The sequence below is a fragment of the Stegostoma tigrinum genome, chromosome 2 (assembly GCF_030684315.1).
Source record: "Stegostoma tigrinum isolate sSteTig4 chromosome 2, sSteTig4.hap1, whole genome shotgun sequence".
NCBI lineage: Eukaryota > Metazoa > Chordata > Chondrichthyes > Orectolobiformes > Stegostomatidae > Stegostoma > Stegostoma tigrinum.
The window spans coordinates 31,454,277-31,466,457 of record NC_081355.1 but is presented as its reverse complement, the minus strand read 5'-3'; the positions used below and the strand labels follow the sequence as shown (position 1 = coordinate 31,466,457).

At 38.7% G+C, this 12,181-nt stretch overlaps 1 protein-coding gene across 2 annotated transcripts in view; it reads right to left on the bottom strand.

The window, feature by feature from the left end:
- The window catches only part of mboat1 (membrane bound O-acyltransferase domain containing 1), a 95,450-nt gene that overhangs the window by 30,403 nt on the left and 52,866 nt on the right, over nucleotides 1-12,181 (bottom strand). For both annotated transcript variants that reach the window (XM_048548378.2, XM_048548384.2), the window contains 3 exons: nucleotides 8,419-8,473; nucleotides 5,992-6,175; nucleotides 2,206-2,398 (listed from right to left, as the gene is read on the bottom strand). In XM_048548378.2, coding sequence (XP_048404335.1) covers nucleotides 2,206-2,398; nucleotides 5,992-6,175; nucleotides 8,419-8,473 — 432 coding nt within the window. The remainder of the gene's footprint in view (nucleotides 1-2,205; nucleotides 2,399-5,991; nucleotides 6,176-8,418; nucleotides 8,474-12,181) is intronic.

Here is a 12,181-nt window from a genome sequence, read left to right as displayed (position 1 = left end):
AAGATTGAATTTGCCAATCAACCACCCACATTACAAAAGGTTCAACGTTAACTCGGTTTTTTCCTTTCACAGATGCTGCTTGAGCTTTTCCAGCAACTTTGTTTTTGTTCCTGATTTACAGCATCTGCAGTTCTTTTGGTTTTTATCATAGATGTGTGTGTTTACTGATCCTGAATTAGAAGGGTGAAGGGATTAGGGTTTTGCTGATCTAAGTAGCCAACATGGGCAATCTCTCCAAAATGGCTTAATATTCAGGGATTAGATAAAAGGACAGATGAAGATGATCTACACACCCCAAGGGACGGTCTATTGTCCATCTGCCAACAGTAGTGCCCTCTCTTTGCTGTTGGCCTTTATGATCCCCGGCGAGGGTTTGAAGGGGGACTTCATTAAGTTTTCTGTGTCTTTTTGGAGATGTTAAGTTGCAGCCAGCACTGGTTCAATTCAAGAGCTTTCTTTCCATCCAAAGTGTTGCTTTTCCCTTCAAAAGTCTATTGAAATACCCTTTTTTTTTTAAAAAGATTCTTCCAATCATTTATTCAATTTTCAATTCAAAACAGATAAATTCAAGGTCACTCTTTTCTCCCCCATCAGAAGCAATCTTGTGACTTATCACTTCCTTGGGCATCCTATTTAACTTACAGATGATTGGTTGACATATGTATCAGCAGTTCAACCCCCACTTCCCATCCAGAATCTGAGTTAGCAATGTCGTGCTTCAGTACTTGTACAAGAGGCACACCCTTGACAGAGACAGTAGCCTTTGCTGTCTGTGTTTGACAGCTGAGGAAATTGGTGCAAGAGCTTCTTTATGACAGCGACAAAGAGCTCTTCCTACAATATTCAACAAACATCTTAGATTCTAATCAAATTATTGCCCAGTGATTTTTTCTCCCCCCCCCCCCCCCCAGGATGGATTACTCCAATGCATCACACACACTCACACACACTTTGTCTGTCTAACTTGGCATCTCAACACCTTCCACTTTAACAGTTTTGAATCAATGAGAGGCGGTCCTCAGTTTTGAAATGAAAACAGACTTTCTGAAAGATCTTGTCAGTTCACCATCTTCTGCTTTGTAAATCTGTAGCATTCTAATTTTCACTTCTAGAGCACCTAGGAAATCTAAAATAGTAAGTGTAGAACAAGTGACACGGTACCTAGTTTTACATGGACAAGAGGACTAAAGAAGAACAGTCTTCAATCTTCGGGGCATTTGAAGTTACGAGCCTAATCGAAGTTGACCGAGTCTTGACTTGAAACAACAAATTACTTTGATAATGCTTCAAATAAATGGTTAGATGCGATTTGTCTATGTGTTTAACATATTAACATCAGTCACTTGCAGTTAATCTGAGGGTTTTTTAATAACAGGTATACTATACCATTTTGCAAACAAGGTGTTATTCTGCTGCTTTAAGATTTACAGTCATATTGCTGTTTAAAGCCACCTTTCAAGCTCAAATACAGTTGGAATGATTTTCACAGAACCCAGAAGGAAATGACTGGTTCAAAACATGATCCACAAACATATGTAACAATATGCAGAACATGAAGTACTGCTTCAGAAACACAGCCCAATACATTTCTGATCATTTAGATCTCCCATGATGTTGTTCACGAGTATTTCTCTATGGTGGCAGACATGTTTGATATTTATCTGCTAACCTGAAGTGTGCCTCTAAACAAGCGAAAGCTAGCCTGCAATTTAAGGTAATCAAAAGGTATTTGTAATTTATTGTAAATTTCATGCTCCAAGCTTGACTAGTTTCCTCTTTGAAAAAAGCAGTCACATAACCAGAATTTTTGATTATCAACGTTAGAAAGAGAACAGGCAAGAAAAGAGAAACAAGAAACTAAATAGCAATGGCTATTAAGAGTATCACCAAAATTACTGAAAGTATTGACGGACTGGAGCAATGAGGGTTCTCCACGAATACTGAGGAATCATTAATGCAAATCCAAATCAAATTTTCCTAACTTTAATCAGATCCATCATCCATGAATGAAAATTTAAAAAGTCAAATATTCAACAGGTTCAAGCAAACCAAAATTAAATTTAAAAATATTCATTAAATCCTTTATTATTCTAATTTGTTACAAGTACTTCCTTTATGAATCAGTCATGAAGCCTTATTTAACCATAAAAAAGTGTAAAATATGGCATTAATGTACAGTTAAGAATTCACAGCAAATTACTTTACCTAAAGTCCACGCAAAGTAGTACTTGGGTCTAGATGCATGGACTGAGAGAAAGAGATAGCAGAGTTTCCTGAAGAACGAGGCTTCACTTATAAACTTGTCATCCACATTGTAGGAGATCGGGAAGTTCTTCGTGATGAGCATAAACCAAACTAGACATACAAAGGTGATAACCATTTTGTTTGCTACAGCTCTCTAGAAAAATTAAACAAACCCCACAAAATACATGATGTTTAGATATGTGTCAGTACTGCATCAGTAACAAAATATCCAGAATGTAGTACAACAGGCAAAAGTGATTTATAACAATGAAATAAGGACTAAGCAGTTTTATGTCAATAACAAAAAAAATTTGAGTAGTTAAAGATAAGTGAAAGAAACCATGTTCAGAACAGTCCACGCATTTATTAATTTCATAGTATACAACAATGCTTCTTAAATCCATTAATTAATCAGGAATGAAACAAATTCTGATGACAGGCCATGAATGTGACACACTTGTTAGATTTTTGATGCTGTTGTACGTGACTTGAGTTGCAAAATTTCTATTTTATATCCAAACAGTTGAAAGACGATAGGGTACTGACGCAGGTTGATATAAGGGTTCAGGTCGTGATGACTTGTGATATATACACACATAGACACCGTACGCACGCACACACAGTCTGACAAGTTAAACACTTGCAGAATATTTTATTTTGATTTCAAATTTCCAACATCTGCAGCATGCTGTTTTTGTAAGACTAATGAAAAATTGGCTCACTTTACAAGCTGAAAGGTTCCTCCCTGCCTAAGCTCAGAACAAAGCTATCAATCCATACTGACCTGTGTGTAACCTTACAGCCCTGATAGGAGGGTGGCAGCTACCACGGTTTTAGGGGGGTACAGTGCAGCGGGCATCCACCCCACACCTGGTTTATGTAATGCATGGTCCGAAATTTCACACTTGGAGGACGTAAAGCATAAAAAGCAAACATTTTTCAAAAAGCACACCAGGCTTTGTGATGATGTGTAATGGATTGCCAGAAAGGATATTGAAAGCAGATTAAATGCATTTGGAAGGGATCTGGAAAAAGGGAAAAAAATATACAATATCACGAGGGATAAAAAGCAAAGAATTGGAACTAATTGGATAGCTCCATCAAAGGTCTGGCACAGACATGGTGAGCCAAAAGGTCTCTGCACAATAAGCACAGTAGCCTTGCAAGACTGGAATCAGTGGGAACAGGGAGAAAAACTCTCTACTAGCTAGTCATACCAAGCACATAGGAAGACGGCTGTGATTGTTAGAATTCAATCATCCCAGTCTAAGGTGTTTCTCAGAGTAGTGCCCCAGGTTCAACTATCTTTAATGACCGTTCCTCCATCATAATTGCAGCAGTTCACTGACGATTGCGCAATGTTCAGCACCATTCATGACTCCTCTGATAATGACAAAAGTCCATATTCAAAAAGGACTGGACAGCATCCAAGCTTAAGTAAATAGCATTCAGGTGACACGAGTGTCAATACCAGGATCCTGGGACAAGGAAAGCAGAGACAAGCATGGGAATTCCTAGAAGCCCAGTACTCCACTAAGAAAGCCATCAATAAACACAAAACTAGAACCCATATACACTCCACGGTGAAGGAAAACCAAAAGTGAGATAATCCAGCTCAATAGACACCACAGTTTAAACAACAGGTGGGAAACACAACAGCACTTCATCGGAGGCTGCAGTGATGATGTTACCCAGAGTAAAAATGTCTGCGGAACAATGAACCAGCTCAGTGAGCCAACCGACCACAACATTTTACCATTCTTGTTTTTAAACTTTGGCACACACAGCTATCTTCTGAAGAACAGTCATACTGGACTTGAAATATTAACTGTTTCTCTCTCCACAGATACTGCCAGACCTGTAATGTTTTTTTCAGCACTTTATTTTTGTAGCAGATTTACAGCATCTGCATTATTTTGCTCTTACGTGCAACATTTCCAGCTTTAAATGACAAAGCATTCAAGGTATTAATTTGATCCATTAATGGGACCATACTGACTGATTAAGATGCTATTGCTCCAGCACACAGGGTTAGATAATGGGATTTTCTGCCATGACAACTCATTCTGAATATGTCCTGTTTATTACTTGCTGCCATTCCTGATGTGTGATTGTTTTAACACTGTGGCACAAAGTGTTGAAGAAAATTCAGGGACAATACTGCACAACCAAAATCCTAAAAGAAAAATTTTGACATGTTATGATCTTAAACACTGATGACTTGATAATTTGATTTTGAACTGTATCCTTTTTCCAAATCCCTCTAATGCTCTGGTCCACTTAGATACCATAATGACTCACTTATGACAATCAGTGAAGAAGCTGAAGATGGTTGTACTTGTAAGTCTTTTATTCATTCACAGGATGTGTGCCACTGGCTAGGCCAGCACTTATTGCCTGTCTCTCATTGCCCAGACAGCAGTTGTGAGACAACCACATTACTGTGCATCTGGAGCTGCATACAGGCCAGGCCAGATGAGGACAGCAGTTTCCTTCCCTAAAGTGAGTCAGTGTCCCATCCTACCACAACTGACAGAAGTGTACTCCAACGAGCACAACCATTTTTTCTTTCTCCTTGAAGGCAAGTCAGGTAGAGATGTGGTGAGGTTGAGGGACACAATTACCAAATTTAGGCAAAGGCAGGTGAAAGCACAGATGCGAATTGGGGGGAAATACACAAGAGGTTTGAACTGGAGTCACAGAGTAATTTTAGAGGGTAGAGGGTAACAGAGCTGAAGGGGTTACCATGATAGGGAGGAGAAAGACATTGGAGCAGTAAAGTGCAAAATTACAAAAGGATGAACTAAACCGCCATGGATTGCACTTCCCTTATATTTTACAATGCAATTTGTGAAAAAGCTAACGTTCTTCCCACAAAGGAAAAGATGATTTCATTCTTAGTCAGAATTTAGTACGAACACATTAACATGCATTTTCCCTTTATGATGCTAATTTTCCCTTAGTCAGTATTTCAGCAAAGTGTTATGCACGTGTGTGCCTTTGTGGGTCTGTGTCTGTTCATCTGGGACATTAATATTGTGTACTGCAATACATTTTGGTTCCACATGGATTTAGCACCTCAATTTTATTTGAATCTCTCTTACTGTGACGGTGGCAATTTTCCTACATCAATGAGCCATAGATTTGTCGAAGTTGCAGAAATTTAGGGGTAGCCTTAAACTATTGATCTTTGAAAACTAAGAACTGAATTAAGATTACCGTAACTCACTTCACATAGGATTTTCACAGCCTGCAAACGAAATGGTCTTTCAGCCAATCAATCTGGTTTGAATCTAAACCCTAGTCCCAGATGAGAAAATGCAGTATCTAAGTCATTGTATACTAGTTCCCAAAAGTCCATTTAGCAACCTGATTATGATTTGGCTTCTTTACCAGCAATTAGATTAAATTAGGTTAGAGTCCCTACAGTGTGGAAACAGGCCCTTCGGCCAACAAGTCCACACCACCCCTTGATATATCCCACCCAGACCCATCCCCCTAAACACTATGGCCAATTTAGCATGGCCAATCCACCTAGCCTGCACATCTTTGGACTGTGGGAGGAAACCGGAGCACCCGGAGGAAACCCACGCAGACACGGGGAGAACGTGGAAACTCCGCACTGACAGTCGCCCGAAGCTGGAATCGAACCCAAGTCCCTGGTGCTGTGAAGCTGCAGTGATAACCACTGAGCCACCATGCCACCCCAATATACCATGAATATAGTTATTGTCATTATATACATACCAATGGGGAAGTATCGGGAAATTTGTTGAAGCCTTTTTGCTTCCAATGTTCTTCTATTAGTTTCATGTCTATGTGGTTGCCTTCAATAAAAGCAATATAGTCCTTGTAATTACTGGCAGGTCCAGCCAAAATACCAAGAAAATTCAGGTGATAGCTGCAATACTCTAGTAGAGTAGGTCTTGAACTGTAAACATAAACAAGAAAGCATCACAATAAGTGCAATGTAGTGAACAATCATATTTACATAAGAGTAAAAATATCATATACATATTCAATCCTGAGCACACATTTTGTACCATCTTCAAAGTAAGAAGGGACAGCCATCAAGTATTATATAACCCATCTGGAACAACAGTCTTGGATTAATGTTTAGTTTAATTCAACATCGATAGATCTTGTGGAACGTGAAGAGGAGCAAAAGTCAAATCAAACAGCCATGAAGTACTGCTCACTTTGGCTGATAATTGAACGCAATTGAGGGTAAGGTGTTGAGGCAGTAACCGGGCAATGAGACTTATCCAGCTTTTTGTTTTAAAGAACAGGACACAAATCAGGTAATTTTCAATATGGCTAGATGCGCAGCTAATTCAGGAGCACAATCTTAAGAAACACTCAGGATATTTTTGGGACTTGTGGCCTTTGCTGTGTCCACGTGTTTAGCCATTTCATGATATCACAGAACAAACTGAGTTGTAAAGACTGGTGGGAGTTTAGGAAGCAAGTAACTTCACTTTTTCTTTCTGCTCAACACCACCCCCAATATTTCTCCCCAGATCTGAACTAGCTTCAAATACAACATTTAATTTTTCAGTTCTATTGAACTGAGCTATAACATGTGAGCTCAAAATTTGACTGCACCATTCGAGGTCTATTTCTTACTCCATAGTTGCAAAACAAAAAGTTAAGCTGTAGGTCAAAGATGCAGAATTCTGTGCTCCTCCTCCAAGGCATAATTCTAATATTGGCATAAGTCAAAGGGCAAGCTCTGACACACCGGTCACACAGACGTAGGGAGAACAAAACCAGAAAGTCAGAAATAACAAAGTGAGCAAGGAAAATGAAGCAGACAATTTAAAATTATGATGTAACATCAATATGTTTCACACAACCTTCTCCCTTTCCAAATCTGTGACTTCTGCCACCCAGAAGAATAAAGGCAATAGATGCAAGGGAACACCATCACCTGCAAATTCCCTTCCACGCCACTATCCTGACTTGGCACTACAAATCGCTGTTTCTTCAACATTACTGGTTTAAAATCCTGGAACTCCCTGCTTAACTGGACTGTAGGTGTCCCTCTACTCCAAGGGCTGCAGTGAATCAACAAGGCAGCTCATCACCACCACAACCTGGGGCAATTATGGACAGGCAGTAAAGGACAAGAAAAGATTTACAGAGAAACTCGGGTCCCACAGATGAATACAACAAACAAAAGACCCAAGATCATCCAATCTACTTTAGGTGGGTAGAAACAGTTTCTCAAAGTGTGTATAGACGGGAGAACCAAGAATGCACATGGATGGTCAAAAACAATGAGCTGAATTTCTCTCAACTTATATGGCAGTACTCGAGTGCTCTGTCCCCATTAAAATAAATGCAAGGCAGAGGAAAAACCAAAGAAGAAAAAAGGGAAAGATACAGAACATTTAAATTGATATTGATTTAATTTTCTTTTCACTCATCTCTCCCTCAATCTCACTCCAGTTTCCAAACACAAAGGCAAGAAAACACTTGCTCTCAGCCCAGACTATCAATGCCACCCCAAGGACAGCCATGAAAGTTCATATTCACTTAAGGCTATAGATTTCCTAATATTCTGCCTTGTGTTAAGTGGAAGGAAGCTGGAAGTTTTAAAAGAAAGAAAGCAACCTGTGTTATATTGCTACAGTGACATTCAAAAGTACAACTATTCACAAGGACAGGATGAGCATTCATGTCAGCCCTTTATTTGAAAATACAATCACATGCAAATAATGTTCACGAAGAGGCTGTGAGGAACATGTCCGACTTCAAGCATTGCTGTTTTCAGACTGATTGCCAGATATGGGACTATATCATATGCTGCCAAGATGCTTTAGCACTGGTAGTAATTTAAGGCATGTCTCCTCAAATGTAAATGACAACAGTCTCCCCAACAGTCTCCTGGTGGAATTTAATACTGTGACCTATTGCTTGAGAAATAGCAATAGAACATACAATCCATCTTCTTTCATTTCCTTTGTAAAATGTGTGCCATCATGACTATTATTTACATTATCCAAGTAAATAACCTCTCAGAAAACACTAATCCATTTACAAAATACTCTATCAATGACTCGACTACAGTCGGTAAATCATTAAGAAAAAATTATGATGTATTAACTTAGAAGTAACTTTTAACATCTAAATATATGGAAGGAAAATCAAGTGCAGGTTTCGTTAACCTACCTAACAGCAAGACGGCGCTGTTCAGTAGTGAGTTCTTCCTCTTTACGTCCCAGTCCTGTTCAAAGTTATAAAAAATTTGACCAATTGATAATGGAAGTGGCTGGTACGTGTGTAGTGTTAAAATTAGAGTGCTAACACAACCAATAACTCTGATAAAGATTGTTTTATACTCCATTAAGAGGGATGCAGAACTCAAATTCCAGAAATGCTAGTCAAAGCTTAAATGATTGAAAGTGACAGGTACAAATGCGGAATTTAGATATTCCTGACCTCAAACAGAGGCTCCCAACCCCTGAGCATACCACCTTCCCAAACACAAATCTTCCACCTTTCCTGACAGTGGAGTACATTCATTGGTCGACAATATCAAATGTGTCAAGTAAGTTACGATTGACTAGTAGGCCTAAGTGAGTTCACCCCCTGGCGATATGCCAAGGTGTCACTTTTACCTTTGAATTTAAAAAGCATTTGGATTAGAATGTTGCTAAAACATTCTTTAAAACAGTTTTTTCTTGCATGCAAATGATCTTTGGAACTCTAATGCTTGAATCTACCAGTTTTACTGCCCAGATATATCGCTGCGTGGAGTAAAACTATTTGAAATAAAATGATTCATAGGAAGTTCCATTATGGCAGCTTATTTTAAAAAATTAAAAGTTAAATCTCAAAATGGGCAATTGTTTTCAGAGTGATTTCGGCTGTTTGCATATTGCGTGTGTATATTTATATATCACGGCATTCAACACAATGTGAACAGCAATATTTTCATAAACTCTGAAGAGAAAAAGAAAAATGAAGACTTAAATGTATAGGAATGAAACTGAAGAGTCAGGAATGCAACAAAAAAGAAACTGAAGGCTGAGCCATTATTTAATAGAACAAGATTTCATGCCAATAATTCCAATACAAGGAGTTCTGAATCTTAGCTATTTTGCCACCGTCCTCTCGCCCCAGAAAATGTACAAATGGCCGAAGTTTAAATGTTTCAGCATTCTCATAAGCCGACCATATGCTTCACTTTCAACACTTTTACCCATGGTCCGTTAGCAAAATGGGGAGACAGTGGCATTGTGGTAATGTCACTGGACTAGTAAACCAAAGACTCAGGCTAATGCTTTGAGGTTCAGGTCAGTTTCAAATGAAGCTGATGCTGCTTTGTGCAAGCTTACATTTGTTACAGCCAGCCTACATCTTCCAAATAGGAGTACTCGGGCTGATTCAGGTGCTGGAAGTGACTGGAGAACACTGTCAGAACTACAAGAATAAAAATAAGATAAAAGAGTGCAGACCATTTTCTTCTAGTTTCTCATATATAGCACTAGAAACCTCAACATTCTAAGTGGATTGAAAGACTCTCCGTTCAAATGGGCCAGCACACCCACAAGACAGGTACTGAAAATGTACTGGGAGCAGATACTCATCACAGTCAACACCAGTACTCCAGACCAGAAAACCTAGTTGAAGAGCTCAAAAAAATTGAATAAGCTCACATGATTGATTCATCAAGATCAGTAAATGTGTCTTCAACTACAGTATCCTTAAAAATAAGTCTCACATTTTTAAATTCACCATACAGCCACTGTTACTAATCTACCAACAACTCAAATCTTTCATTCATTGCCTTACCTCACTCATCCTTACACTTAATGTTCCATACTCACTGATTGCCTGCACTGCCAGCTACTCAACCATGATAGCCATATTACCCAAATACGTTGGGAGTGTTGACAGTAGCTCATTCATGGGTCATACATTTTGAATAGAACATTAGTTTTAGGAACATAACTTCAGGGTGTAGGCCAAAACAGTTAAAATAAAAAGTCAAGACCTATAAAAATCACTGGTAGGCTTCCTTAGATGAAAAAGCAGAAACATGGACCTGGGTTTTTACAAGAATGTTGAGTTTCTCAACTGTGGCAAAATAGTGGCTGTACCTGGAAATCACAAGTTCTGCTCCCAAATACAGCACTTCCCATGTATGTAGAATTTGGAATAGGAAAGGGGCAGGAAGAAACTGCTTCCATAAATCAGCAATTGCCTCCATGAATGTTACATTTCAATCTCACGTCTGGAACACAATGTGCACAATTTACACCTCATAAGAGCAGGTCCTGAATTTCATGCATTTCTATGGATAGCCCGGGTAACCATTTGGGGAATGACAGATGACTGTAGAAATTGCTTTAAAGTTGTCTTGGTTAATAAATCAAAGGGGAGCACTACAGAAGGAAGAACAGACTGATTAACTCTCAGCCATTATTTTCTGACCTGAATGAGGGCAATACTCCTACTGTGCTTCACGTTTCTATCTGAGCCAACAGCAGCCTGTATTTCAGGTTACACCAGTTTCATGGCATTTTTCAAAAGAGAAACAAATCTTGTCCTCATGTAAAATAAACCATTGTGATTCATAATACATGTACATAGTATACCATAGTTTAAATGTTAAATCACTAAGTTGTCCACAGTACAAAAAAAACTCAAGTCATAAATCAATGACCAACCATTGGATCCTTGTACAAAGGCAAATACTGATATCCCTACAAGTAAATGCTTAATTTTCTCCTCAGATCCTTACATTTTTTGAGAATTGTTTCGAAAATCGAAAAAGCACAAAGAAAAAACAAATTTACCACTTCAGTAGTATTAATGAAAAACTGCAGTTAGCTTACAATGAATTAAGACTTTATTTTGGGGATGCTGCGAGAGCCACATCCCAAAAACACAATCCATACTTTTCCTCCAAAGTGAGCCAGTAAGCACCGAACACTTGCACCATTGTTGCTCCAAATAAAAGTTACAATTTAAAACAGACCTTAAAATTTTTATCTCGATTTCCTGACTGGCCTCCTACTTTATGTCCTCAAAACTAAAAAGGTATGTAAAGCTCTCCTCCTTATCTTTAGATTTGTCCATGGCCTCACCACAACTGTCTTCCAGCCCTACAACCAATGAGATCACTGCACTTATCCAATTATGCCCTCTTACACATCCCCAATTTTCACTCTACCATCTGTGGCCTTGCCTGCAACAGTGCTCTATAGAAGACGTGAGAAACTTTATAGATAATGGAATAAACAAGACATTAGCAACATGGATGCAGTATCGGCTAAGAGATAGAAAACAAAGTAATGCTGAATAGATAATGTTCAGGTTGGAGGAAGGATTGAGATCCAGTTCTCCGGAGGTCATTTTGGGATCCTTTTTCTGACACACATTATATACATGTATATATACCTTATATACATACATGTCATGTAGGGAACAATTTCCAAAATTTCCAGAGGATACAAAACTAGGGAACACTGTAAAATGTGTGAAGGATAGTGTAAAACTACTAAAAGACACGGGCAAATTGGTGAAGTGGGCATTTAGATGGCAGACGAAGTTCAACACAAACGTGAGGTGATTTTTTTGGGTAGCAAGAAGATGGAGATGCTATATAAAACAAAGGGCATCTGAAACAAAGAAAAACAAACAAATAAACATACAGTATTCAAGGCTTTCTTAATAGGGGTGTCGAGTACAACAGCAAAGGAGTTATGCTATATTTGTATAAGACACTTATTAGATCTGAGCTAGCTGGGGTATTTTGTATATAGCGCTGTGGACTATACTTGAGGAAAGACAAATGCTTGAGAAATAGAGAAGAATAGTTCCAGGCATGAGAAACTTCCAGTGTAAAGGTAGATCAGAGAAGGTGGGACTGTTTTCTTTGGAAAGGAGAGGGCTAAGAGAAGATTAGATAGCGTAGCAGAGTACA